Genomic DNA, 22,624 nt, shown 5'->3' on the forward strand with positions numbered 1-22,624 from the left:
GTCTGAACCTATGGAAAGAAACAGGGAAGAAATGCAAACTGTATACAACACTAAAGTTAACTTGGTTTATTCTGTCAAGGCCAAGGTGCCTGGGCTATAGATGTTAAAGAGATATGGTGCACCGAAGGGTTTATAACACCTCCTTCACTCTTGTGGCTTCTAAGTGGGGCTAATCAAATTTATATCAGACTACAAACAGCTTTGTAAAACAGCTCTAAGGCCCAGGGTTGCTGCTGGCTTGGTAGAAAGTGGCAGCATCACAGAATATGTCCCCCAGTGTCTGAGTGAAATGAGGCAGTTACCCTTGGTTAGGCATAAATGCACTATTAGATGGTTGAGAAATACATTCTCCCCCCAAACCCTCCTGGGAATTTATTGTAGTGCCTTTGATGTAACTAATTAGCCTGCTCAAAGTAAGCAGTGACTAACAGTCTAATAACTGGCTAATGGAAGGAACTTCATAATGTTTTCAAATCAGGATCCTTTTGAGTGTTTTGCAAGAGGCCGAGAAGCTTTTCCCTTCTGAGGAATGGTTGCTGGTAGTCAGATCCTGATGTCCATAGTCAGCTTCTTCTGAGTTATGTTTGAGCCTCCTGGCTCTTTGAAGAGGCTAGATGTTGGAGAAGGGAGTATCCTGGAGATACTCTGAGAGTGCAGAGCTTGAGTTTTAGCCCTGATCAGCAGATGTGGATCAAATGTTGTAGTTTGCTGGGGCTGTTGTGCAGTAACTGGCAGTCTTTTGCTGGATTTTAAGGTGGAACACTTCGTTTGAAGGGGGAAATGAGAAAGTAAGATTGTTCTTGCAAGAGAGGTTTTTTGTCTTCTAGTGAGTTTCCCAGTCGTCAAGTAGCAAAATCAAAACAATTTACTACAGCAAGAAAAGGAGATGGTTTTGCCTGCCCTGTAGTTCTGCAAATTTGAAAGGGGAAATCACATGCTACATGTTCATTTTGCCAATTAATTTTACCTTCAAATGTTCTCAGCATTAAGGCTTTCTTTTTTTTTGTCTTGTCCACTGGAACTACAAAGCACTTCCAGTGCTAAGAGTCCTTTTCTCATCAAGCTAATGATACAGCATGTCTACATGCTAACAAATAGCTCCAATACGTTTTGCAGGCATATACCATTTGTGCCCCAGGGTTGGAGCACTTCAGATGCTGGATGTGAATCCCTCTTGCTCTGCTTTCAGGAGTAGCTTCTCTGAATCCCTGGGAATATGGTATGAGTAAAGCAAGCGGGATTTGGGCCTCGCAGGCTCCATGAAGGTAAACTTTAAAGTCATGACCTGCTCGGTACCTAGGTGCAGGGTTTAGTGTTTCTCCTGCAGCAGTCAATGCTGTCACTAACACCTAAAACAGAGTGCTAGGGGCTGCGCTTGTGCACGGTGTTAAGTATCAGTGCAGTAATCCACTGTCTGCCATGCTAGGAACACATAGTCGTGAACTTGGGAAGGGAGAAAAGGGCTTTCAGCTGGTTTGATTTAAATTGTTTGTTTTTGTTATTTTAAAGCCTGTGTGGAAACGGGCTGGGAGAGGGCTCATTCAGAAGTGAGGCTCCCACTTCTTTGGAGCCTGACCTCGTGGCTGCTGAAAATCAGTGCCTCCATCAGCTCCCACGGGCTGGGGTTGGGCATTGCAGGGGCTCATGCTCTGCTGGGCAGCTTTAGGCAAACTTGGCCAACAGGATACCATGGGATTCTGGTTCGCAGCAAGCAGCTTCCACAGCTTGATCTAATGTCCTTGAAGTCAGTGGGATGGCTCGAGCACCAGGTCAGTAACTTCATGCATATATCCAAATAGTACTGCTTTTTCTTTCTCCCCATGTCCTGCATAATCAAGGAGATACAGGATAAGGTGCAAGGTAGCAAGGTGCAAGGAGAGCTCCTGCTCTCCTTGTATGCCTTCTGAGGGCGAGAGTCTTGGAACTGACAAGGAGGTTTCCGCAGCACCCTGTGCCCTTGTGTGTAGGTGTGTCTGCAGCTATCTGTTGTGTTCCCCAAGTAGGATTACTTTTTACCTCAAGGTTTTTAGCATCTACCTATAGGTCTGATGCTGGCGTTTCTAGATGCAGGCTCCCAGTTCAGTTCAGTAGATCTTTGCTTGTACGAAACTTTAAAGGTAGTTTTACTTTACAGAATTTCACTGAAGGCCGTTCAAATTCAACCACCTGCATTTAGTTGGGAGCAGCTGGGGAGGCACCAGGCAGTGTAAATTCATTGGGATGATCAATAATTTGAGGTAAAGATATTGCTCCTAACAAGGCTGTCTCTGATGTAGGTGTCTGAAGAAGCCTACCTGAATTTTAAGCTGCTTCATACCATTAGCAGGTTCCCCAGAAGTTTTGGAAAAGTTAAGTGCACAGCTGCAGAGGGCTGCAAGGCATGTTCTACTGATAGCGATGCGTTGCTGACTTAGCATTAGAGCAGTGCAAGCACTATACAGGCCCAATCTTGTCTTCTCCAGGTCGGTGGGAGCTCTGCCATTGACCTGGAGAAGTGCAGGATCAGGCTCTGTAAGTCATGGAAGCTGCATTGATGCGTTGTGTTCTGGCTTCTTCTGGACTTCCAAAAAAATGGACTGAATTGAGTTGTGCTGTAGATGCAGCAACAGAACTTATCTCATTTGTGGAAAATAATGGGGGTGTGCGGAGTATTATGTAGGTATTGTTGGGATTGGGTCTGCTTTCTGCCTCCTTGATAAATCCTTTTTCTTCCAGTGAAAGTTAAAGATGACAAACAAAAGAATATAACAGGTTTCTCAAACAAACAAAAAACCCCAGGAAAGAGCTGTGTATTCATATTCCAAAGGTCACAAAGCAGTTCCTGGAAAATACTATACATATGGTAATGGGAGAATAACTAAGCTGAAAATCCATTACAAATGGGAATATAAATCTATATGTTCTCAGTGGTGAGCTCAGATAATGTATGCTATTTATAAGCACAAAAGTCTTGTATAAGGTATGCTTAAGCATTGCAAATAAAGTGAGTACTGTACTTCTTATCTAACAGATTTTGTAGCCTCTCATATGGTTGGAGTCTATTTTTAAAGCCAGTTATGAGCATTGTCCATCATATCTGTTAGTGTTCCCAGAGTGTGTACTTCATGTGCAGTTGCTCCAGATGCAGGAAAATAACAAACTTGGGACCAAGACTGCCCAATTTAAACTACTGTACCCACCCAAACCAAACCTTTGGTTATAACATGCACTGTTTTTAAAGGCAGGCACAGTCCTACAGATGTATTTCCTCCTGCTTTGCTTTTAAGGTGGTCAGAGAGTAGCGATCAGCGTATGTACGAGGGAAGGTGCAGATTCCTGTGTCCAGATGAGCGTGGCGGTTGCTGTATTACATTGTTTTGAGGAAGCAAATACCAAGTCTCAGACCTTCTTAAGCTTAAGTAAGGGAAATTGCTTTCTTACTTGGGTATCTATTCTATTAAGAATCTAAGTAGTCAGTCTTTTTTACATTCCACACACTCCCCCCTTTCCTTCTGCCTCACAGCAACCTAAAATGCTACTTTTCTGGGAAAGACTGATATTCTGACTTCAGTTTTGTAATTTAATGATGGAGAGTTTCCTTAGTAAACCAAATTTAGAGTACTAGAATGCTTATCTTATATCCAGACCTTGAACATAAAAGGCATTTTATACCAGCAATTGTTCATTTAATGAGCAATTGCAGAGTGCAGGACGGTTAAGGGATTGAGCTATATGCACCATTATTGCAAGAAGTATTCTGAAATACCAGAAATAGGACGTAAGCTCTGATCAGGGGGACTGTGAGCACAATTACCTTCTTTTCAAATCCTTCTGTGACACTGCGGGAGGAAAAAGGACTTTGAAACTTGAAAGGAAAGAGCTTGCTTTCAACCTCAAAAGCTAGGAGGAAAGGGCTCTGAAATTTGCTCAGTATTCCCAATTCACCATTAGCCTGTTTCTTCCTTTAGCCTCAAGGCATTCTCCGCTTTTTGAAAAGATGTTAAGAAATTCAGTCACAATAGAGAGCCTAGTTTTGAACATGTTTCACTCGGTCCATTGAGGTCTGGTCTTCAGCCTTTGTGTGGGGTGAATTGAGCTGAGCAGCAAGCTGGTTGGGGAGAGGTGAATGAGCAGTCTCTGTGCAGTCACAAATTCTGGCAAAGAAAAGATTACCCTTTCCTTTATTTTACAATATGCATTCCTGTACAATCCTGCTAGTGGCAATATGCGGAGCCGAGCTTGTGCTTAGGTCAATATGGAGCACTTGGTTTATAGCAACTCTTGTTAAGTTTGTCTTGTAATTGAAGCTGCTGTTGACCTTGCTTGGAGACCGTTTGTAAAACCGTTTATTTAGCATAAACTGAAATAATAAACCCTCCTTCTCTTAGGCCGATTGTGATAGGGTGACATTAGTTTGATTTAATGATTAGCCGCCTGACCCCTCAGCTAGAGAGAGCTGCTTGAATAAGGAGAGTTCACTAGGAAGCACACAGGAAGAATACTAATGAGCTTGTTAGATTTAGCATGGCACCAACCACTTTTAATTCCTCTAATGGGAGAAGCACTGCCTCAGAGTGGGGGGGAAGGGAGAGAGACAGCCAGAAGGAGAGGGAGGAATGCCCACGTCCCGGTAGCCAGAGAAACTTGGTCAAGAGAAGAGCTTGGAGGGAGCATCAGCCAGGGTCTCTTGGACTGAGTTGTAAGTACCTTGTCTTACCTAGCTGAGGTGTGTCGGCACATTGCTCATGAGACAGTAATAATGCTCTCCGAGTTGCTTGCAGGAATGCAGTGCTGAAACTTCGTACATGGATAGATTTAACCGGGAGGCGTTGGCTTGCTTAAGCAGGGGTCTCTCTGGAGTGTGGCGAGACTGATGGGGTGTTTTGTGTGGGCTATCAATAGATCTCAACTTTTTCAGTTGCTGACTTTAAAAGGTTTAAAGTAAAAGAGCTTCTACTTTGTCTTCTTCTGCAATAAGAAAAGACAAACCCCAATTCAGCAGGAAGGAAAGTTTAATGCATTTCTGCATTAGGTTTTGGTCTGTCCTGACTTTTAATTTTCTACATAAACTAGCTTAGCAATTAAAAGTGTTTGCTGTCCAGTGTGAGCTTTCTGAAAAAGCTTGTTGATTAAATAAGGTGTTTCTTGGTGCTCAGCACTTGTGGTAAAAACCGCTTCTGATCAGAAGAGCAGCACTAAACTGGGTATTTCTTAGTGGACGGGAGCATCTTGGCTTAATGCAGTCGCTCCAGGCTGGGCACTTGTAACGTGTGTCTTGCCACTGCCTTGTTAACACAGCGTAGGGTGTACGTGAAGAAAGAGAAGCTTATGCAGATTGCTCTTGGGGCCTGATTACTCTTTTCTTTTCTGGTTTAACCCCTCTCTTACACCCACACGAAGTGGAATCAGCTATGCTGGAGTTGGTGGGATCACACCAGCAGGAAGCAAATGGGAGATACAAGGGAGGATCAGGCCCTTTAACTTGGGCATTTTTCTCTGCAAGGCTTTAATAAATAGGATGTTTCTTTTGACCCTAAAGCTGGCCACTTCTAAAACGCGAGCACAGAGCAGTAACAGTTGTTGTGTATTTGGCTGTAAGCCCCTTTTGGCAGATGCTGCTGGAGAAGCGGGCTGTTTGCTGATGCTTTTGCTGCAGAGTCCCACTTGTTGCCATGGTGGGCAGCATGTTTCTGTCAATAATTTGGCCTGGCACGGCTCGCCCGCACTTACTCTGAAAACTCTATTGAGTGATTCAGCTGAAACAGAACAAGATTAGACAGCTTGTGCCTTTTGGTGCGCTGGAGTGGCTCGCCTGCCCTGGGGAGAGTCGGCAGCGTTAGTTACTGCGGGAGGAGTTTCCCACTCGGGGAGCTCCTGCAAACCGCCTGCCTGCTCGTGTCCCGGAGCATGGGTGCTGTCAAGTTTCTCTATCCAAAGCAGCTCAGCAGTGCAGAGCATTAAGTTAGTGAAGTGCTTTGGCTATTGAGTATACTTTCTTATTGCATAGATAATCCTGTTTACTGAAATCCTGCTGGGGGAGTTTTTAAATGGCAAACAAAAACGGTTTCACTTCTAACATCACACACCGGTAATTTCTTAATGGGGAGAGAGTTGGTTGATGCAGATGTAAAAATACTGCTTTTTTAATATGGTTTTTGTTTGGTTTTTTTTTTTTCCTCGAGGAACCAAAAGAAAAAGCTGATTAAAACCAACCACATTTTTCCTTTAGTTTCAAAGTTACTGAAAGTAGGTTTTGAATTTCATTCGGCAATTTGGAAAATGAGCTTGTTCCATAGCAGTCGCTACCTTGATTCATGACACATGCATGTTTCGAGAAGGAAAGCATAAAAGTGGAGCCTGCAGACAGACATCAGCTCCTTGTTGTGTCCCAGGATGGCAGTTTTAACAAATATTATCTTTATATGGAAGAGTAAAAGAACTGAAATCCTATCTGATCCTTGGATTGATTATACAGCCCCACAAATCACTCCAGCGTGCTGCTTTCTGTGCTGTGGTAGCACAGGTTAGTTTGCTCTGCTTGAGGGTCTGTCAGGATTTCAAATGGAGTGTAATCCCCTATTTTTACAAGAGTTTACCTCTCATCAGTGAAAGTTCACTCTAGGTTGAAATTTACCAGAAAAGACTCTGGCTAGAGAGAAATGTAATGGAAAATACGACTTTGGGGTGTTTTATTTTCTTTATTTTTCAGTTATACAAGCAGCTTTCTAAAAACCTCATATAATTGTTAAAGTTTTTAAACTCCCTTCTTGCAGTTCGCTAACTAAAACCAGCTTTGGTGTAAAAAGTTGAAACCTTAAACCCTGCTAATCCAGAGCAGGGACCGGTGCCTGTGCATATTAATAAAAAGTAGAAAAGGGCAAAGGGTTTAAACTCTGCAGTGGTGTTGTCCATTTCCATTAACTCTTTCTCCTCAGACCCAAGCCTGAAAAAGCTCTATATGGAGAATTACTGCTGGCTGTTAAAGGAATTCAGTCCCTGGAAGATGCTGATAAGTCAGCAGACCCCGGTTGCTGTAATACTTGGAGATAGGAAAATAATTAAGCACTCAATAGGCTACACTGCTGGGTTTTCTTGTTGTAGGTACTTGGGAGGAGAGGGGGCAGGGAGAAGCTTACTGAGCGCTGCGTTCAAAGGAATGGCATAGCTAGTTTGTGCGTATAATGGCCAAAATTCAGCTCCAGGTATCTAAGTACAGAGCCTGCTTCTAATCGAATTCACATGAAGGCAAATAGGTTGAGTTAGGCTGGTGTCAGGCTTGATGAAAGTAGTTAGTCTCCTGGTAAATTGCTGGCTGGCGCTTTCGGTGCGTGAATGAGTGCACCAGGGCAAGGTACAAGTGAGAAGTTAGCCCTGACCTCTGATCTCTGACAACTTGAGCGCAATCTTGGCACCATTGTCAATGATTCTTCCTTGCCTGTGTGTTGTAGAGTAGGTTTACCTTAGCTTTATTTCCTAAGGGCGTTTTCATTTCCTTTCTAGTTAGCTATTTTTGTGCCTGGTTTTTAATAACGCGAGGTTCCTCGTGTACTTCTAGAACTGCCGAGCAACTTCTGAAGCTGAGCGTATATACCAGTACTACTTCAAGATGTACTGGTGTGCACCCACATGTGAGGCATGGTTGACTTGGACAGGGCTGTACTCAGAGCGTGCCTGGTATCAGCCAAGGGTTACAGCCAGCAATCATGCTTTGTTTAGAGAAAGGTCTCTGTATTTCAAAGCAATAAATGCAACTTAAGGAGAGCAGCTACAGCAGAGCTAACAAAACCCCTCTGGCATGTGTAAAATGTACCCAGGAACATGCATCTGGCTTTTGAGGAACAGAACCACTTGGCTTGGTTTCTGAAGGGTACGTGTGGCCCCCAGGGGTTAAAATTCCTGTGGGAGCTCCTGGTTCTGGGGCTGTCTGCAAGGGAAGGCTGGTAGAGCTATCCTCAGGAGGCTCTTTTCCCCCTACAAGTGGTACCATAGGCTTGCTCCAGACAGGCTTGAGTTTGACCCTTCTAATTTCCCCCCCACCTTTTCCCTTTGTTCATTTGAACAAGAATTTGAGGATTTGTTTGTGTGGATATGGGGGGAAAAAGCGGGATGGGGAGCATGCTCCCACCCGCTGGCACACTGGTCCATGCAGTGACCCTGTTAGAGTGGGTGGCCTCACTTGGGCCTGCCTGATGCTGCTCGTGCTGTATCTTAAGCAATTTTATTGTTGCTCACCTTCCTTCTGATTGCTGCTAACCTTCCTGCAAGGCTCCAGCGTCTCACACAGGCAATCCTCAGGCACTGGAGCTGGGCCGCAGGGCAGCGGTGAGTGGCTAGGTTTGATTTAGACCCTGCTGTTGGGGTTCATCTTCTCCTCTTCGTGACAAATTGTTTCTTGCCTCCCCATCAGGCAGCCCAAACCCCCAGTCTCCTTGTCCCAGAGGCAAGAAAACAGCAAGCCTATGTCTGTCCTCGCACAATTGATAGCCCTGCCGGTAGGAGCATCGGCGCATGGGTGACGATGATCTACTGCCCAGCAGCCTCCTGCTTGGAGCAGGCAGCCTTCCCCAGAGCATCCCTCATAGCCACACGTGCACCTACTGTCACCAACTTGCACCGTGACGAGGGGGTGATGAGGAGGAGGGAGGGGGAAGAACTTCTCTTTATTCTGTTAGCTATAAATGGGCTAAAAGTGTGTGTCTCTCTTCCCCCTTCCCTTCTTTCTTTCTTCTCCCTCGTTTTTTTTGCAGAGGATGAAAGTCCTGGGCAGACCTATCACAGAGAGAGAAGGAACGCGATCACAATGCAGCCGCAGGGTGGGCAAGGCCTCGGCAAGATCAGTGAAGAGCCTTCCACGTCGAGTGAGGAAAGGGCCTCATTAATCAAGAAAGAGATCCATGGATCTATATCGCACCTTCCCGAACCTTCTGTACCTTACCGCGGGACGCTGTTTACCATGGACCCCCGAAACGGTTACATGGACCCTCATTACCGTGAGTATCGAGTGCTGGGTCATTTGGGGATGCAAGGTTGGAAGGCTCTCAAGGCTGTCGAATGTAATGTGATTTCTGTTTGTCGCCTCGCATTGTCCCCAGGGAGGACTGCCTTGTCTGGGGGAGCTTGAGGTAAACACAGTCTTCGCTATGAAGTTAGAAACCAGGGTGCAGTATTGCAGCTTGAAATCGCCACAGGCCTCTGCAAAACAACTTCCACAGGACATCTCATCTGTTGCTAATCCTCCTCAGCCATCCAGGGTTGCGTTTGCCCCACCTCCTTAATGCAAGAAGGAGGAGGGGGGGAAGGCTCATTACGGAAAGCACAGAAGGAAAATGAAACAGGCCTTAAAATCCCTCTTTTAAAATAAGGTTCAAGTATGGTATTCAGAGGAAGGACTGTGCCTTGTGCAGTGAGGAATTGCAGGGGGCTGGGGACTGGAAGGCTTGTTGCTGTGTTTTTGGGAGGCTTTGTTTCCGAGGCTTTTTAGGGATTTGTGTGTGTTTGACTCTGTGGGCTCATGGAGTGGTTTTGCCGTTTTCTTCCCTGAAGTTTTAGGGCAGGAAAAGAAAGGCAAATGTTTTCAACTTCTGAATTCCTGCTCAGGCATTAATAAAGAAGTAAGAAATTAACTGACACTTGAACACAGATGTGGAATGGATTTCTCCACAGGCAAAATAGGAGGGAGTTAAGCAATTTTTTTTTTTTTCATCTGCTTCTAGTTTACAGAAAAAGAAAGGAAAAAAACCAACCCCATTTAGTTGTGTAGTAATGAAGTACATCTTGAGGTGTCAAGGCTTGTGCCTTTTGATTACAGATTTATCACCCAGTCAGGATACAGATTTGCGATTTAACCTCCCAGTCTCCAGTTCCAGATGATAGGCTTAAGACCCACAAAGAGGGGCCAGTCTGTGTTGGGGTTTTTTTTGCCTTCCACATCATTCAGAAATTTGAGTGTTTTAAGGCAAAAGGTCATTAGCCAGATGACTGATTAGTGAGGACAGCTGATTAGTGCCTGTTTTTTTCGCTAAGGAAAGTGCCAGGGATAAAAGCTAATTTTATCCCTTCATTAGTTGGGCTAGCAGCAAAGGGGAATGTTCACTCATCAGGGTGCAGATCAAAGTATGTCTTGCACAACCTTAAGTCTCACCAGCCTCCTTTAACAAAAAAAAAAAGCCTGATTGTTAATAAGGATGGAGGTATTATGAGAAAAGGAACACTTGTTGTCTTTGTAGTTTGGATCAGTATTTAGGGGAAAAGTTTGCAGTTAAGCTTTTGAGCTCTCTTTCAGTGTAGGCAGTTGGTTTCTCTACACCCTCCTCCTGCACTCTCACACAGCCCTGCTCAAACCCTCTGGGGGAGTTACTCATCTCTGTGTCTGGGAGGATGTGCTGCAGCGCACCAGCAGCAGACTCCTCTGCCAGAGAGAGGAGTGGATGTGCAGAGTGGAGGACCGCTCATGAGCCATGGCATGTAGAGGGGTGTGAGCTTGTGGGTCAGAGACACCATTTGTAGCTTATAGTTTGTTAATGCAACCCCCAGATAAAATATACCTTATTGGGGAAGCCAGATAACTTCTCTGTAGGCAGTACAGGTGGGGAGAGATGAAATGTGTGACAAATACAACCTCCCAAATAAGCAGCAAACCTGATGCTGAATTTAGTGGTAATGACTGCTGTTTTGACCAGCTGCCAGCTCACCCCTTAAATCTAGTTCAAGAAGTTATTGATACTACTGCAAATTCAGACTGGAGAAGGGCTGACCAGCCAGAATGAGTCTGAGTGGTTTGCATTTAGTTTTTTTTGTTACATTGAATTTGAGAGTTCTCAATTTAATGAAGCTACTGCATCTGTATAGTGACCAACAACACTAGCTGGCTGGGATACGTGGGCTGCTAGAAAAACATTGATGTCAGAAGTTGAGAGAACAGCAGAAGTTACAACAGCAAAGAAACAGGAGATGAGTTAATTTTAAATGAGCAACATGATGTTAAAGCAGAAGGCTAAGTCAGAAAACATCAGATGGGCAGACCTGTTTCACCACTGCTGTTGTGAGCTGGACACTGCTACTCAGTGATTTATAAAAATCCCTCAAGCTATTAATGTCATCTAAAGAGCCATCATGCTTTTATTTACCTTTAATAAATGTGATACGGAAGGACAACTAAAGAGATAAATGTCTAGTTAGATTTATAGGAAAGCAGACAGGCTCACTGAAATTTTCATAGTGGTTGTATCATTTATATATGTAAGACATGCTTTCATGAAAGTGGTGACTGTATTCAGGCTGACAGTTATAGTGGGCCATATGAAGAAGGCTGAATAATGTAAAGACACCCTAGTCCCACTGTAGCAACAGGTGAAGAACCACTAAGTCTGTTGTTCCCTTCCTTAGTTTTTTTGCCTGTTTTGCTGGTCATATGGATAGAAAACACAGTTTTAATTCAACACAGTCAGATATGTAAACACTCACAGCAATTTCTTAGTTTCTCTGTGGTTGGAAAATACAGACTTTTCAAGATGCCTAATTTGTGCTTCTATTTATACCCACTTTGTATTTAAAAGTGCGGGCAGGCTTCCTGTAAGACAGGAAAAGGGAAAATAATTTTTTTGAAGAAAGACATCTGTATATTTTTATGGCAAGAAAAGAAAAAGAGAATTTAAGTCAATTGTGTGTGGAAGGCATGTCCCCTCCAGGAGCTGCAGTTATTAGAAACAACCCGAATGCTTTCCAGTTCTACATGTAAATACGTGTGTCTCTCTGTGCATTGCAGGACTTTTTTGTTCTCATTTTTCTTCCCTAATTAAAATGACTGTTGTAAAAGTTGGAAATAATAGTTCCCATATATGCGGAATAAATACCTCATTGAGGGGGAGTTTGCTCTCCTGCAGAGTGCTGCGGGTGGGGATAATGGTTGTGTTTCAAGTGGACCAGCTTTTCAGACAGCTAGGATGAAACATGCCGTAGAGCCGGCAGCCCTTCTGCACTGCCAGAGAACCCCTCAACTATTTAGCAGCAGAGGAAAAGAGCGTGGCCTCGTGCTCAGCTCACGGCCCTCTATCCTCGAGGGATAAGAGGGAAAACATACAGGCCTGAACCAGACAGCTTTGTTTTGTGTTTTTTTTGTTAGGTATTTCTTAATCACCATTTAAACAAAGTCTAAGGTCTTGGGTTTGTGGTGGTTTTAAACTTTTTTATAAACTTTTTTCTGTTGAAAAGCTTTAGGGCAGATGACAGTGCTGGAGTTTGCCTTCAAGTGTTGTGCCTTCATTGAAGAGAGCAGGGTCACTGAGCTTAATCACAGTGTTTCTTAAATAGATTTAAACCCATGTGTTTCCCAAACACTGATTGCAGTGGTAGTCGGAGCCCCTTGTTAGTGTAGATTCTGTCTCTAGAGGTGGGGCTGAGGCAGGGGTGGTGGGGATAGCAATTTCTCTTTATGTTCTTTCCCAGTTTTAATTCTCATGCAGATTTATGGCAGTGCTAAGGCTGCTTGTCTTGCAAGTCATTCCTCATGGAAAAAATGAATCATTCCTGATGTAAACACTTTGATTTAAAACATACTGCTGGTATTCTTCCCTGGGTTTCACAGCTCATCTGAAAGAATTGTTCGTACCTAATTAGTAAAGCCTGAAGAATTATCTGAAGTAAAAAGCAGTGACAGTTCAGTTGGCTCTGATCTAACAATCTGTATATGCAGGAGTGGCCCTGGCAGGATTCTCTTTCTGGGACATCGCTTAATCTCCAAAAGGTTTCACTGAATGTAGCTGAAAGCAGGAACTCCTTTTTTTCCCCTCTTTTTTTTTCTTTTACCTCCTTACCAGGGCTGCTGGTATTCTGCTGGCTTTGAAGCTTCTGTGTCTTGGGAAGTGGGAACTGCTTATTGCACATTTCATAGGATTAACCCTCCTAAGGTATTGATTGCCCTCGGTTCCCACTGAATGTCCCTGGACTTGTGCTTTCTAAGGATCGAACCCCACATAACTGCCTGGGTTAGATTACCCAGTGTTAGTGTCATCTCAAAATCAATTGGCAACATGAGCAAAAGACCACAGCAGGGAAAATCCAGTGCAGGTTCACAAGGTGCACTTGTTTATTTACTGAGCTTTAATTTCTACTGACAAGAAATCCTCTTTGTTTCATGTCCCTATAGAAGAGGAAAGGCAGGAGAAATCAGATTCTGTTTCTGTAAATGCAGACAGGTAGCTGGAAACAGTCTTAAAATGCACTAAGTAAAAGCAATGGCTTTTCATGGCAGTGGCGCTTGAACCATGAAGGCCAGCTATGACAGAGCAGTCCAGATGAGAGCTCACAGATATGGGTCCTCATTTGCTTTGTAGAGGGGGGAGCTGGTGGCCTCCCTTGTCTCCCCTGGTATATTTTGGAACTTCAGGGGTACAACTGGAGTGTCCCAAAGTGGGAATTTAACTTGCCTATAGCTTCTCAGTGTCACGGGGCGGCATGAGCTTGGGACAGCTTTTAGCAGAGGGTTTCCCTCCAGCCTTGTTGGAGAGCAGTAGGAGAGTGTCAGTAAGGAATCCTTGTAGAGATTTAGGGCTGGGGTCTTTGGAGACATTTAGGGGCTTTCCAGTTTCAAAGCGAGCTTGGCCTCTTAATACCTCTGAAAATCTAGGTCCTAATTCTTAGCTCTTTCCGCAGCCTTTTGCAGGGGAGGGGCTTAAGTGCTTTGGTAACAAAACTCTCCACTGACAGTGATTTATGGGGTGGGTTCCAAATGTTGTCATGGAGGGATAGTTGAAAAAAGGGGAAATCTAAAGCTTTTAATAAAGCTCACAGGAAAAAGCCTGTAGTATAAAAGTGAATGTCAGATTACTGGTGTCAGCTGAGCAACTGAAATGGTGGTCTTCAAGAAAAATCAGCACGGTTTGCGTTAAAGATTTTGGGATAAAAATGTAAAATATAATAGTATCTTTCAGTAGCCTCCAACAAAAAAAGTGTTACTGTTCTCAAAATCAAATTTAGAGTCAGAGACAACTTCAGTTTGAAATTCAGGAAGGTGCTGCAGACCTTGTAAGCTTAGCAGCTTATAAATGGCAAAACGTTCTCCAAGAGGGCTCCCAAACCTCCTGGGTTGTATTTGAGAAGTTCTGCTTATTATGAGTATTCCTGCCTGTTTCTCTGGAGGAATTTTGTGGCATAAACAGTCTTGCGAGAGCCCTGGAGTTGCTGCCCCTGTGTGAATCTCTCACTTGGAAGTAACAATTGCACCCATAGATTTACACCTAGAAGTAGGACATTGAGACAACCTTTCTTCTACCTGGTTTTCTCTTTCCTCACTATGAGACAGGCTGCAGAGCTGCGAGCATCTGTAAGGCCTTGATATGTGATGTGGTTGAGAAGCTGAAAGGTGATCTTTCAATAGTTCTTTATTTTGTTTTGGTTTTAGGTGGGTGAATACATACCTTTGAATATTGACTTTTTTTTTGTTGTTACCAGTAGTATTAATTTCAGCTGGAAACTACAGGTAATGACACAGAAAGAGGTGATAGTGTTTGTGTGAAGGACAGAATTAGGGTATTTATGATGTCTCCTATAGCCCTGTAATTCTGCTGGACTTCAAAATTTCTGTGTCCTGAGGATCCCATTAAAAGAAAATGAATCCCCTAAAGAGAATTTACCTGCCAGGCACTACCAGGTATGGAGCCTTCTGAGAAGCAGATGGATTCTGTTACTGTCTCCTTCTTTTTTGGTTGTTCAGGTGCATGTAAGCTGTTGGGTGAGGTTTTGTCTTCATTTTCCCATTCCTGAAAAAAGAGAAAATAAATGTAAAACCCCTCTTTCACATATTGATTTGGTTTGTCACTTAAACCTGTGTTAGATACTTTACAGTATGTGTTTGTTGAATACTGCCTTCATGGAAGGAGACAGAATACATTGCTCAGAGCCATAGAATCATAGTTAAGAACTTGGGGGGTGGGGGGTCGGGGTGGTAAGCCAAGAAATAATGTAATCTATTTCTAGCCTCAAGGCAGATCAACTGTCCCTAAATCAGGAGAGAATGAAAAGCTGCTTCAGGAGTTGCTGTGTCCCTTGATAGGTGGGCATTTCAGTCTTTGGAGAGCCTTGTTACAAGGTCTGTAGCGGGTTTGGACTGATGGTTGTGTCCCTACATGGTAACTTCCATAGCGTCAGCAGCTGGAAGGTGGGGAAAAAGATAAAATTAGAAGCCATAGAAGTCTGAGTTGAGAAGTTTGGATAAATTTATTCTTCCCTCCTAGAGATCTGCTGGCATGCAGATGTGGTACTTCCCATTGCTGTACACCAAAACCCCCCAGCCTGACACATAACTGTGGTGCTCGTTACTACCATTTCAACAGGCAAGATCATTAGTTTCCTTCTTTTTATTAGTTATCAGAGTGATCTCTGTGCTCTTGAGTCTGTGTAGCGCAAGTGGTTGGCCAAGTATGACAGGTATGTAGGGAACCAGGGGCCAAAGGAAGATAAACATCATTTGTTGCAAATCATGAAGCAACCCGTAATGCCTGAAGTTGCTGTCTGTTAGTCAGCTTTTTGTGAGTGCTTTGTCCTGTGAGCATTTCTTGGCCAAAGGGATGGGGTTTGAAAAGCAGCCTCTTTGACTTGGCTTAGTTAGAGCTTTGAGAAGGGTTAGGTGGAACTCAGCCTCGTGCAGCTTTTGGTGTCAGATGCTCCGTCCATCTATAAGGAGTTTTGTGACTGCAGCAACTTTATGGCAAAGTATGGGGAACACATGAACCAGGTGCTAGTTCAGTGATCATGATTTTCATCAAGAACTGAAGTATATGCTCCTGGGATGGTGAGTACAAGCCATGTACTTAACTGTTGGGCAGTGCTTTACACTACCAGGGAGATGGTTCTCTTGCATTGGTGGCCTTCCATGTGGTCAGTGCTATAGAAGGAATTCAGTTGCCTAAGCAGTGCCATTTTCATGCCTGGGAGGATCCTAGCTGGTTTGTCTGCTGCCCTAGGAAGACGGGTCTTCAGTACATCCTGTGTTGTATCTATCTGTCAACTCTGTATGAGCATCTTGGATATACATAGTCCCATCTTAGACCTCTAAAGTATCGAAGATCTCATTGTAAGACTGAATCCTCCTCAGTCTTGTAATGTTTCAATCACCATGTCCAAATGTGGCAAACAAACTTTTAAATTCAGTTCTTTTTATCCTCATCTCCACTGCCATCATCCAGCTCTTGTGAAGAAATCCGTGGGAATAATTGGGTTGCAGAGTGAGTGATGTCTGCAGGGTGCTCCTCTGTCATGGCAGGGGGGATGGAGCTAGATGATCTTAATCTCCAACTCAAAACAGTCTGTGATTCCCTTATGTAAATTTCCTTGCATCCTGAGTGCTTGTCACTGAGATGTAGATGTGCACTACCCTTCTTGTGCCAAAATGAGTGGACACTGGAGGAGGGTGTTGTGTCCCAGAGGATGCCTCAGGCCAGGTAGTGGGGCTAATAGCAGCATTGGGGCACCATGGGCCCGCTCTCCCCATGGCGTGGGCTTGCTAAAGGAGGTTCTGAACTGGCAGCACAGTTCCTGTTGGCAAGGTGCAGCTTCAAGATTGTCCCACTGAAGTCTCTCAGTAGCACCTTCAGCCTCTGTTTGGAGTCCAGGATTGAACAGGCCTTTACTTTTAAGACAGTTTAAATGCTCTGATTGCTGAACCATTTTCAGGATCACTAGCAAATACTGCTTTATACCTATTGATTGAGCTCAGTACTAGGGAGGAGAGCCTCTTAGCTTCTGCTTCCTTTTATTCACACAAAGCAACCCAGTTAGCTTTCTCTTAGCCTGGCTTTTGGGTAGTCTACACAGTACTCTTGAAATTCTTACTAATTACTTGCAACTTGGGCTCTTGAGCTTGCTCAGAGGGTCATGTCTGAGTTTGGAGATCATGTCAGGAGCACTCACCCCTGTGGAGTTACATATATATAAGACCTCATAGCAGCCTTCCAGTATCTGAAGGGGGCCTATAGAGATGCTGGGGAGGGACTCTTCATTAGGGACTGTAGTGACAGGACAAGGGGTAACAGGTTAAAACTTAAACAGGGGAAGTTTAGATTGGCTATAAGGAAGAAATTCTTCCCAGTAAGGGTGCTGAGGCACTGGAATGGGTTGCCCTGGGTGGTTGTGAATGCTCCATCCCTGGCAGTGTTCAAGGCCAGGTTGGACAAAGCCTTGGGTGATATGGTTTAGTGTGAGGTGTCCCTGCCCATGGCAGGGGGGTTGGAACTAGATGATCTTAAGATCCTTTTCAACCCTAACTATTCTATGATTCTCTATATATGATACCTTTATCTGTGATCATATAACTTACAGCTAAGGCAGCAGCCACCAGTGTGGGTAACCCATACACTGCTAAACACCAGTGTATTGGTAGCTGTGTTTTAAAGAGTACTGGTGTATTGATGTGTGGTCATTGGCATGTGTGGTGGTGGTCAGTACACAGCAGCAGAAAGACAGTTAAGTGCATGGGAGTGTGTATGCTCATAGGCTTGTCCATTATCTTTGTCCTTGTTTTAAAAATGAATAACAGAGGAGAAGCAGATGTATTGTCTTTCAGGATTTGTCTTGCTGAGATTTTTGAGTTCAGCACAGATAACTCTTCAGACATCAGAATCACTTTCTAATCCAAATTATGCTTGGTTTTGGCTTCACACAGGAGCTGTGAGCTTCACACTAAGGGAGCTGTGAGCTTGCCCCGCTGCTAATTCTGGTTTCCCTTTCACATTTCAGTGCTGCCCTGAGCCATCATTTCTCCCAGCAGCCAAATGGAGCTGATCCGCAGCCCAATGAATTCAGTGAATCAACAGCTGCTGGCTTCAGTGAACTTTGGAATAATCCCCAGTTGCCTTATATTCTACCCTTTAATCTTACCTGCTCCTTGTGCTAGCTGTAATTGTAAATCATAATTCCCAAGGATCCATGTTACCATTTTGCAAATGAAGAGCTGAATATCGTTATTCCTCTATCTACAGTCCCCTGTTGAAGTAGCTTATGGTAGCAAGCCAAAAGTACTGGCATACAACATACTTGTCAATAAATGGCTGATACGGTAACAGCTGAGTGTAACACCATACCGAGTGTTGAAGCAAATAACTAATGAGGTAGAATGTGTTGAAGTAAGTTGCATTCCAGTGTGTCAGACTCCTTAGCATAAAAAGGTACTGCATTTGATTTGTAGGATTTTCACCAACCTGCCTACTGATACTGCTGCTGAAAGGCTCCAGCTTTGGCTTTGACTTCTGTTAGATGTAGTTGCTGAAATGAAATTGGGTTACTTGGGTGAATAAGGTTTGTTGGATCAAGGCCTGTATTTTCTATAAACAGGGGTTGCTCACTTCACCGGGATGTACCAGCATGGTACAGTGATAGGAAGCTGTTGGCACCAAAACCATGTTTCATGCTGGACGGTATTTGAGTTGGCATCAAGGCCAGTGATCTACAGTGCTTTTAACAATAAATTGGAGCCAGACATCAAAAACATAAATTGCTGCTATGACATGAGTGGGATTTTTTTCTTCTTTCAGCTAGAAGGGAGAAGAGCAGCACTAGTCATATATCACTGGCTAATCACTGAGCTGCCCAGTGCTTGGGATGTTTGATTTAGAAAGTCTGATGTATGGCCTGCTCATATATGCCTCTGCATTGCCTGAGACTGGCAGTGACCATGCTCTGTGGTTATTTTCACTCTTAGAGATTTTGATTTGTCAACTTCATTTAAATTTAAACAGGCTTGTAGGCAGATAAAGCCAGCTGAAGAAACCCCTATAAATGAAGGCCAAAGTCCTGATCTGGCTTTGTCAGCTCCCATGGAAAAACCACAAAACTGAATGAAACCTAACGTGCTGTCCTGTGCAAGTGTTTCTGGGTTCTTGTGAAGAAGTGCATGTATTTTCCAAGACAGGAGTTAGTTATCTTGTACATCGCAGATTAACACACATCCTGTGTTTAGTAGTGCTTTTATCCTCTGTACGTTATAAACCAGAGAGGCAGATTGAGGACAAAGCCTGCTGTGGTGGTCCTCCCATAGATGTTAGTGTTGGGTGTATGCCACACAGAAAGGTGGTCTGTACAGAGGGGGTTTGCTGCAGTCTTTCCTTACCTGTGTGTAATGATGAGAGCTTAAGTGTCCAGCTCAGCTGTGTGTGCAGAATCTTGCCTTTTACATGGCTGATGGAATTCTCCCGGCTGTTACTTCCCAGGTAGCTTCCAAAGCAGAAGGTGTGTTCTCTTTCCTGCTCCAGTCCTGCTGCGTGGTACTTCCATGAGTCCCATCTAAATGCAGCTAATGATACCCTTACATTTTGTAGTGCATGTCACTGAGGTGCTCTTGGCAGACAATGTCCTCTTCACCCTAGCTAGCCTTTGCTTCCTGTCCTTCTGACAGTGCCATGTACTTAGAAGAAAAAGGCTTAAAAACTGGTCCAGAATTAAGTGCCAGAGTGGGGAAACCAGACCCATAGCACCATTCCTCCTCAGCCCAGCCTTTTTAGGACTGTGGTGACTTGTGTACTGTGGCTTGTAGCTATCAGACTAAAACTTGGTGACAGCCCCTTGAACCCATCTTCAGCTCTATCTCTGGCTGATGTCTACTAGAAATATATATCACCAAGATGGTGGGAGCGTGGTTGCCAGCATATTGCTGCTTACAGACACACCCTGATGTGACATCCATGGTAAAAACCCTTTATGTGAGCTGGGTGTATGCTTTATGTTAGTGTGTCTTAAGTAGAAAGATCTGATTGCTGCTATTTTACTTGAACTGGCCAACTATTTTTATCTTGGATGGATTCGGCACTGTTACAGTATGCTGGATGCTGGTATCCTAGGGTATTTGTGTGCAATATGGGATGCGTGCATACCCTGCAGTAGTTTGTTGTTTTCTCTGAGGCTTGTTGCTTCCTGGTTATTTTCCTGCTTATTTTTGCAATGTGATTTTTTCATATACTTGTGTATTATGAACCTTTTTGGTTTTTAAGCTATCTCCGATATGCAGCTTTCATATCTTGGCTCCCAGCAATGCTGAACCTCATTGTAAAGTCCCTTCGTGTAAAAGCCATCTAGTTATAACTCTCAAAAATAAGAGGCTTGTCTCCTGAGGACAGCTCCATATTGCGGGTGGAATATAATCCTTAACATTGTTGGGTTTTTTTGCTTTCAAATAGCTGGGGACAGTAAGTCAAGGAGTGAGAACTCCCTTTGTTTCATGTAGTGTGCGTTGCAGGGAAAGAATGTAACAGAGCAGAAAATGAAGAAAGACATAAAAGAATCTCAGCTCAAGGAGGTCAGATCCATCACAGGCTTAGCGTTGCCTTCAAAGATGCCTGGGACAGGTGGCAGTTCAAGACAATCAGAGGAGAAGCATCCGTTAGCGCCGAGATAAGGGATTCTTGCAGAATCCTGCTATCTGGTCCCAGTTTGCTTTGATGTAACTCTGCTAGAGAAGACTTCTGGGAGCAGGCTACTGCTTCCCTCCGTGATAGGCTGCTGTTGTTCAGCCTTTTAAGGTCTCATTACAGTGGTCCTTGAGGATTAATCCTCTTTAAGGTTTACATGGGAATGGTTTTGTCTGAAGGCCCAGCCAGGGACCTCGGTACCACCTGTACAAAGCATTATTACATTATTTCATTCTAATTTTTTAAGTGCTTCATATTTAACAGTATTTAACAGAAAGTAAAACCAAACATCTTACCTTTTTTTTGCTCCCCTCTTTGGCTATTACTGAGTTTTTGTTGAGCACAGCTTGAACAGTCCTTTGCAGACACTGAACCATTAGCAGTAAATTGTATGCTTCCGGTTACTCTCCTTAGCCTGCTGGGTTTGGCAGTCCTTCTTTTTCTGTTCTTTTCCTGTGCCCACCTCCCTTTTTCTCCTTTTTGAAGCAGGGGAGTGATAATGTTTGGCTTCAGAATCAGAAATCATCCTATTGCCAGTTTGTTCCTGTACTGCTGGATTTTGCATTTGTGCCTTTCAGCTCAGGGAAGAGCACTCAGGATATGGGAATGTTGGCAATGATCAGCATTAATTTATTAAAAAATGCATAAGCACTTAAAAGGGTTTGTTTATGAAAAAACATTTACCCCTTTTTTCAAGGGGCAAAGTCTGCTGTTGGTGAAATAGAAGCAATCAGAAGGCAGCATGGAAGCATGTGGGAATCATACCCTGCGTTTGGTGATGAAATAGGAAGCCAGTGCCTTCCAGCTCCTTGATGTGTTCTGTTATTGGTACTGTTTTCGTGTAACTCTATCATAGATCTGCATCTTGGAGATGGAAAACGGGCACGCAGCCTTGATTCCAAAGAAAGGAACATCACTCTGAACTGGATTCTTTCTTCAGTGTCATTCATTATTTCCCTAATTGAACAAAGCGTTACGAAGTCATTTTAATGCTGTAACTTTAAGATGGTGGTTGAGGTAAAAGTGAGACAAAGGTTCATGTTGGTTAAGTAAAAACAGCACCAGTGACCCTGACAGGTAGGAGTAAACTTAACTGCTCTGAGGGTGATAAATAGCTTAAGGGGCTCATCTCTGTCATGTACTAGAAGTCCTTAAATTTAGCTGTTCTGAAGCCATATGAAGCAGCTTGATGGCTTAAATTCAAATTACTCTGGAAGGTGATAGTGTGTTTTATTTAAAAGAAAAAAAATCCACGTAGAAAGCTCAGCAGTAGCTGTAAGTCAGATCCTTTGGGGTGAAATAATGAATTGTGCGTTGTTGCCTACAAGGTACCTGGTCATTAGTTATGTAGTGATTTTACTTTATAAAGAAAAGGCAAGAAAACAGCACCTTCACAAGCCTTCGGGGTGTTTTTCAAGTGTTCTCTTTGCAAGTTACGTGGTGTGTTGAAAAGTGTTTGTAATGCATGTATAGCAGATTAGTTTTCTTTATATGTAAAAAGTATTATAGGAAACCCTATAGCTAATGGTGGCTATATAAAACTGTATGGTGCCATTATTACCATAAAATATGCCTGTGACCTTCATACAGTCTTCCATGTCCAAACTGCACATAGTTTGAGTAATGCACATATTTAATTTTTACTGTATTTGTGGAGATTGTTAAATTTTGCCCATACAAATTTTTCCCCTCATAGCTAATTCTGAGTGGTGGTGCTGGGGAAATGGGAGAAGCAGGAAACTAAGGGAAAAAAAAAACCTAAAATCAAGGTAATAAAATACGTCATGATGTGAGGTGTTGTAGATGCCTTCAAGAAGACCTGTCTTCTGAAGAAATAGAGGCAAATTCTTGGCAGCCTAACTTTATACAGACACACCTGATTTATCTATACACATGCAGTCAAGTGCTGTATCTGCAGTCTTGATCTGTATATGTTGAGTATGTAAACAGAATAATCTATACTTACTGCCTCTAAGATACAAATACTTTGAATGTGATGTTAATTTTATGTCCCTGTCTTTAATTTCACATTAGAACTAGTTGTCAGCAATTTAGACTTGTATAGAACTATTTTGAAGGCTGCTGTTATATTTCTGACTTCATAAAATGCAGGGAGTGTGAGATTTTTTCCACCTCATGACAAATGCATGATAACTGCCAGTGCTAAGTATTTAATTGAATTTAATGGCTCTTTGTGTAATTTGGGTGTAGGGTGCCATTATGAAGCATCTTTTCAAACCAAAAGTCCATGC

At 43.4% G+C, this 22,624-nt stretch overlaps 1 protein-coding gene across 10 annotated transcripts in view; it reads left to right on the forward strand.

The window, feature by feature from the left end:
• The window catches only part of GLI3 (GLI family zinc finger 3), a 209,048-nt gene that overhangs the window by 57,410 nt on the left and 129,014 nt on the right, over window positions 1-22,624 (forward strand). For 8 of the 10 annotated variants that reach the window (XM_062625360.1, XM_062625364.1, XM_062625362.1 and 5 more), the window contains one exon: window positions 8,727-8,969. In XM_062625360.1, coding sequence (XP_062481344.1) covers window positions 8,727-8,969 — 243 coding nt within the window. Of the gene's footprint in view, window positions 1-3,781; window positions 4,679-8,386; window positions 8,595-8,726; window positions 8,970-22,624 lie in introns of those variants that run through there. The other 2 variants (XM_062625365.1, XM_062625367.1) reach the window with 2 other exon arrangements.

The sequence above is a fragment of the Pezoporus occidentalis genome, unplaced genomic scaffold, assembly GCF_034315485.1.
Source record: "Pezoporus occidentalis ecotype Australia unplaced genomic scaffold, CSIRO_AGI_Poc_V1 ctg28, whole genome shotgun sequence".
In the NCBI taxonomy this organism is placed as follows: Eukaryota; Metazoa; Chordata; class Aves; order Psittaciformes; family Psittacidae; genus Pezoporus; species Pezoporus occidentalis.